Below are 6,541 nucleotides of genomic sequence, written 5' to 3'. Positions count from 1 at the left end.
TGGGTTTATAATCAGATTATTCATTGAAACTATTTGATTCTTTCGAGATATATTTGTGTGTGATTTTATAGCTAGGTATGCTTTCCGATCTATGAGTCTTCTTCGATAATTAGATGAGTAGATCTTCATAGAGAGTGGTGCATAGTAGTGGGTTCAATCTTGCAGTGTCCTTACTCTATGATAGGAGGGTTTGCATGGCTACTAAGTATAAAACGATGGGGTTCGAACATATTACTTGGTCTTACTTTGTGTACAAAATGTCATCTTGCTTAAAGCATTACTTTATTTGTCATGAACTTAATACTTTAAGATGCAAGCTGAATAACGGTCTTGGATTGGACTAATAGTAGTGGATGTAGTTGGACTAACGGTCTACTTGTCAAGGACATAATGCCTATATGGATCATGCTATAAAAAACCAGAATCATAACTATGCACAATTCTGTCAACTGCCCATTAGTAATTTGTTTACCTATCGATGTTATACTTATGAGAGAGATGCCTCTAGTGAACCTATGGTCCCTGGGTCCATTCTCCATTATTACTAAACCCTAAAATTGCTCGATGTTTCTATTTCCTTTCATTTCATTTTATTTTATTTGCATACATATCACTATCAGATTTAATCCTTGCAATTGGAGAGAACAAGGGGATTGACAACCCCCTTGTCGACGTTGGGTGCAAGCATTTGTTTTGTGTGTGTGCAGGTACCATTCACATTGTTTGTGTGGCGTCTCCTGCCGGTTCGATAAACCTTGGCTCTTAACTGAGGTAAATATTGACTGCTACTATACTACGCCATCCCTTCCTGTTCGGGGAAAGCCCAACATCTACATCAAGTAGCAGAAGTAGTCGCCGCCCTTACAGCCACCTGGTAGAGCCGCCATACCTGAAGGATTGAAGCCGGCATGTCGGACAGCTCCCCCGAGGTCCCTGACGATGACCCCACGATGGCAACGGGGTCCGACGATGACACAACGCCGGAGCCGGCGCCGGTGCATGCCAGCTTCACTATGGAGCAGGTGCATGCACACTACGACACCACCATGGCAGATGAGGAGCAGCATGTGGCGGCCCCTATGTCGGCGTTCCTGCAGGCGTTGGAGGAGAAGAGGTACAACCCGCTCCTCCTCGAGCAACACCGATTGACAGAGGGCCAAATCTACAGCCAGTGCGCAAGCGAGAAGGCCATGGCTACCATGGCCGCGGTGAACCCGAAATTCATTGCGGAGTAGCTGGCGCCCTACGAGGCCGCGCTTGCTCAACGCAGTGTGGCGCGGCCCGACGCTGACGCGGACGAACATGTCACGGACTCCTCCGAGGATGAGCAGGGCATGGGATGCGGCAAGGTATTGTGTCCCATGTGGGTCGATGCGTCTCTCATGTTCTACTCTTCCTCGCCGGAATCCGCACCTCCACCTCGGATTTTGAATCCCGCCACCGTTCATGGGGACGACAGATGGATGACGTGGTCGCCAATGTGGAATACAAAGGAAGTAGACGACGGCCGCCGCCGTAGGGGCGGGTTTCCTTTTTTTCTTTCCTAATTATTCAAAATGTATTAAAAATCCGTCGTGTTTGCAGGAATCTTATTCGGTTTATATGAAAATCCTTTTTGTTTGCATTTCGTCCGGTTAATTCAAACAGTGTTGAAATGTATGATGACAGCGTTGGATGGACGTCTCCGGCATCAGTGTTCACGGACAGGTGCCGGAGCAAATTTACGGGTCGAAGATGCCCTAAACCCACTACGAAACTGTAAACGTAAAATGTACCCAACATTTATTCCAAGTGCTAAACAATGAGAAAGTTCAATACCGATCATAGCCGACACAACGTTGACACGTGAACCAACAACCATCCTGTACAGATTCTACCTTCCCATGGACTCCATCAGCACATTCAAATTGTTCAACGACTCGCCTTCTTCGCTCATGTTTTTCTCCGCCATCTCCTTCAACCTCAGCACCCTTTCCTTGGCACCTTCGTCCTCGAAAATCCTATCCAGCAGCTCCACCACCCTCTCCTTCATCACCAGCCCGCCACCCTCGGCCGACGCAACCCGTAGCCCGACCCTCCAGATGTCACATATATATGTCTGGTTCGTGAACTGGTCGGTGAAGTATGGCCAGCACAGCATGGACAGTCCATTGCGGATGCCTTCTAGCGTGGAGTTCCACCCGCAGTGTGTGACAAAGCAGCCCACCGCGGGGTGTCCCAATACCTGCTCCTGCGGTGCCCAGCCGACCACTTTGCCCTTCGCGAGCCCGTCAATGGCGTCCGCAAACCCGTCTGGGAGCTTGTCGGCCTGCTCAGGCCTGACGACCCACAGGAACGGCCGGCCGGAGGCCTCGAGCCCGAGCGCGAGCTCCTGAAGCTGCGCCGCGGTCATGATGCTGATGCTTCCGAACGCCACGTACACGACGGATCCGCGGGGTTGCGCGTCCAGGAAGGACATGCAGGCGGCGTCGTCGGCGTGCCAGAAGTGCCCCACGGGCGCATGTCTCGTCGGTCGCTGCCATGTGCGGAGCGGGCCGATGGGGAGGATGGTAGCCGGCGTGGGGCCGGCGAAGACGGCCGGCTCGATGTCGGAGAAGGTGTTGCAGAGGAGGAAGTCGGCCTTCGCTGCGGCGGCCTGCGCTGTGGACGTGAGGTAGTGGAACACCAGGCGCTCGGCGTCACGGTTGCCCATGTAATTCCAGGCGAGGAAGGTCGCGTCCATGGACGTTGCGGACTCGTTGAGATGGAATGAGTTGTTCTCCAAGTTAACGGGTGCTCCTGCAACATAGAATTGAGACTTAACACGCGATTTGAAGCTCAACCGAACACAATAGGGATAAACGATTGCATTTCCTGAAACATCATGTGTAGCATAAAATGATTTGTAAATGGGCGGTGACCACGAATGCATTTCACTATAAACATTTTCAAACTCTTGTAGATATTGAAATAATTTTCGGCAGAATGCAGATTGTCGTTGGATAACATGTGAGCATGTGAGCATGTGAGGCCTACAGTGAAGCCCATAAATTGCAGCAACGACTTTGACGAGAATACAAACACGATTTGCGTGGCTTATCTTACCGTCGTCATCGATGACGCCATCGCGTATCAGTCTCTTGGCGTTGACCAGCACCGAGAGCACGGCCGCAGACGCCGGCCAGAGCGCGGCCGACGGGAGCCCCCGACGCCTCACAACATCCAGCGCCCACGACATGCCGGAGTCGACCACCACGCATGTCACCTTTCCCAGCCCCTCGCCGGTCGCGTCCTCGCCGTCGAGAAGCGCCTCCAGCTGCGGCGGGATGGCCTCCTGCATGGCGGCGTTGAGCAGGATGAGGTTCTCGTGGTCCCCGGCGTCGTCTATCCCGTCGTCGACCGCAACCAGACGCAGCCGTCCTCCTCCTTCTGATGAGTACGCCGTCGTCGCGCCGGCGGCGGCTGCGACGACGCGGCGGTGGTTGAACCTGGTGTTGACGAAGGTGACGGCGAAGCCGCGGTCGAGGAAGCGGTGGGCGAGCTCCATGAACGGGATGACGTGGCCCTGCGCCGGGTAGGGGAGGAAGAGGGCGTGCGGGTGCGGCGACGCAGGCGCGGCGGAGGTGGCCATCGCGTGCGTGCGTGGGAACGGGAAGTGTTTGTGTGATGATCTGCCGTTTCATTTGCTTGCTCGTTGCTGCTTAAATACACCGCGGGCCGGAACTGTGCGTGTGCGGGTCAAACCATCAGCCGTGTGGCATGCTTCGGCGGCTATAACGATTCTCAGGTTTTGCATCCAAAAGATCAAGCCGGTACGCAACGCAGCGTTCATACAAACTTGGGGATAGGCTGGGAGGTGTAAGTTGACTGACTTTGATTTTTCGGTCAGCCGACTGACCAAAAATTTCTGTCAGTCGATTCGCTGCTCACGCTTCCTACTGTACGTACCTGCGTGCTACCTACTCGAGCGTTGTAATAGCTGCTCACTTCGTTTCTTTCCCACAAGGAAGTTTATTTAGTAAAGGATGGGCTTATCCGTGAATTGAACTCGCGCTCATACATGTTGTCCAACGTGTGGAGTAGAATATCCGGCTAGGGATATCTGCTAAAGCCGGCAAAGATTTTAACATGTACCACGTGACATACCTGATAAGCAATCCAAAAAATTCAAAAAGATTTTAACATGTTTTTTTTGACAATCAAAAAGATTTTAACATGTTAATTCGTTAGTTTGTGCGCATGCATGTATTTCTTTATTCCTGCTGTGTACCTACTCTTTATTCTCATGGTGACAAACGCACGTACATAACGCAATCTAGTTCTCTTAATTAAGGTTTCAAGCGGTAATCATCCGCATCCCTATTCGATCGAGGCTAAAATAAAAAGAAGTTTCATAAGAAAAAATTGAAATACTGACAATAGTATTACCCTTTAAGAAGAAAAGAGAAAATAATGACAAAATTGGTACTTAATTTACCCGTGAATTACAAGTTTTTATAATATTCAAGAATAAGAATACAATAGAGTAATTTTTGCAAAACAGAAGTTCTATAAGAATGAATGAATTAGCCGCATTGGTTTACCCTTAAAGAAGAAAGGATTAATGAAGTTTCTGGGAAAGAAAAAATTTGTGACATTGGTATTACACTTCAAGAGCAAAGAAAATGAAAATATAAATCAAAGAATGATAAAATTTGCACATAATTTACATAGAAATTGTGTTTTTATAATATGCCATAATAAGAAAATAATAGTGAGATTTCACAAAAAAAGTTTCGCCAAAAGGAGTAGTCCCTCCTTCCATCTATATAGGGCCTAATGCGTTTTTCAAGGCTAACTTTGACCAAATGTTAGAGCAATAATATATGACATGCAACTTACACAAAGCACATCATCAAATGCGTATGTGAAAGGAGCTTTCAATGATATAATTTTCACATTATGCATGTCATGTATTATTAATTTTATCAATAGTCAAAGGCGGTCTTGAAAAACGCATTAGGCCCTATATAGATGGAAGGAGGGAGTAATTTAGTAGCATTGGTATTACTCTTAAAGAAGATAAAAAATGAAACAAGAACTAAGAATCGAAATTATGAAGTTTTCTAAGAAAAACGAATTAGTGGCGTTGGTATTACCCTTTAAGAAAAAATAAACTTTAAAATAATGAAATCCTCTAAGAAAGAATGAATTAGTGGCATTGGTATTACCCTTTAAGAAAAAATAAAAAAATTCACATAGTTTACACAGAAATTGCGCCTTTTTATAATATGCAAGATGAGCATATATAGTGGAATTTCACACACAAAAAAGGTTTCCTACAAAGGAATGAATTAATCGCATTGGTATTACCCTTTAAGAGTAAAGAAAATAAAAAAAGCAAAAATTGCACATAGTTTACACAGAAGTCATGCCTTTTATAATATGCAAGATCAGCATATATATATAGTAGAATTTCACAAAAAAAGGTTTACCTAAAAAGGAATGAATTAGTGGCATTGATATTACCATTAAGAAGAAAGAAAATGAAACAAAAATTAAAACAAAATCAAAATAATGAAGCTTTCTAAGAAATACTCCCTCCGTCCGGAAATACTTGTCATCAAAATGGATGTATTTAGAACTAAAATACATCTAGATACATCCATTTCAATGACAAGTATTTCCGGGCGGAGGGAGTAATAAATTATTGACATTGTTATTACCGAAATAAAAACAAAAACTAAATCAAAATAAAAAGGTTTTCTAAGAATAATGTATTAGTGGCATTGGTATTACCCATTAAGAGTAAAGGAAATAAAAAATCAAATAATGGCAAAATTTGCACATAGTTTACGTAGAAATTGCTCTTTTCTCATAATATGCAAGAATAAGCATATAATAGTGAAATTCCACAAAACAAAAGTTTCCTAAAAGGGAATGAATTGGTGGCATTGTTATTACCCTTTAAGAAGAAAGAAAATGAAACAAAAACTAAAATAAAATCAAAATAATGAAGTTTTCTAAGAAAGAATGAATTGGTGGCATTAGTATTACCCTTGAAGAAGAAAGATGACTAAAAATATTAAGAATAATGAAAACATCTGTACAAAAATTATGTTTTCCTATAACATGAAAGAATAAATATATAATAGTGCGATTTTGAAAAATAAAACTAAGTAGGAATGAATAGTGGCATTGATGTTACCCTTTAAAAAGAAATAAAATCAAACAAAAAACAAAAATTAAATAAAAGCATGTTTTTCTAAGGTAAAATGAATTAGTGACATTGGTATTACCTCTAAGAAAGAAAATGAAAACACAAACTTAAAAAAACTTGTTTACAACTTTGCACTTTTAATACGTAAAAATAAAGACATAATAGCGCAATTTTTGAACTCTAGTATAATTTATACACTTGTTACATATTACTTACATGTATATATTTTGCGCACACCAAACATCCACAAATACCCATAAAAACCGACTAAAAAAGAAAAGCAAAATTGCAGACGAATAGAAAATGAGGAAGCACTCTAAACCTATAAACAGGCAACATGGAATGGGCTTCAGCCCAATAAGA

At 43.9% G+C, this 6,541-nt stretch overlaps 1 protein-coding gene across 1 annotated transcript; it reads right to left on the bottom strand.

Annotated features, from left to right (window-relative positions):
* Positions 1-1,759: 1,759 nt before the first annotated feature.
* Positions 1,760-3,673, bottom strand: LOC123085186 (UDP-glycosyltransferase 83A1). The gene is made up of 2 exons (XM_044506788.1): positions 3,085-3,673; positions 1,760-2,778 (listed from the first exon to the last, which is right to left on the bottom strand). The coding sequence occupies exons 1-2, from the start codon at positions 3,608-3,610 to the stop codon at positions 1,874-1,876; spliced, it is 1,431 nt and encodes a 476-aa protein (XP_044362723.1). The 5' UTR covers positions 3,611-3,673; the 3' UTR covers positions 1,760-1,873.
* Between the last annotated feature and the right edge of the window lie 2,868 nt (positions 3,674-6,541).

This window comes from Triticum aestivum, chromosome 4A, assembly GCF_018294505.1.
Source record: "Triticum aestivum cultivar Chinese Spring chromosome 4A, IWGSC CS RefSeq v2.1, whole genome shotgun sequence".
Lineage (NCBI taxonomy): Eukaryota > Viridiplantae > Streptophyta > Magnoliopsida > Poales > Poaceae > Triticum > Triticum aestivum.
The sequence above is the reverse complement of the archived record's forward strand: the minus strand, read 5'-3'. Positions and strand labels throughout refer to the sequence as shown.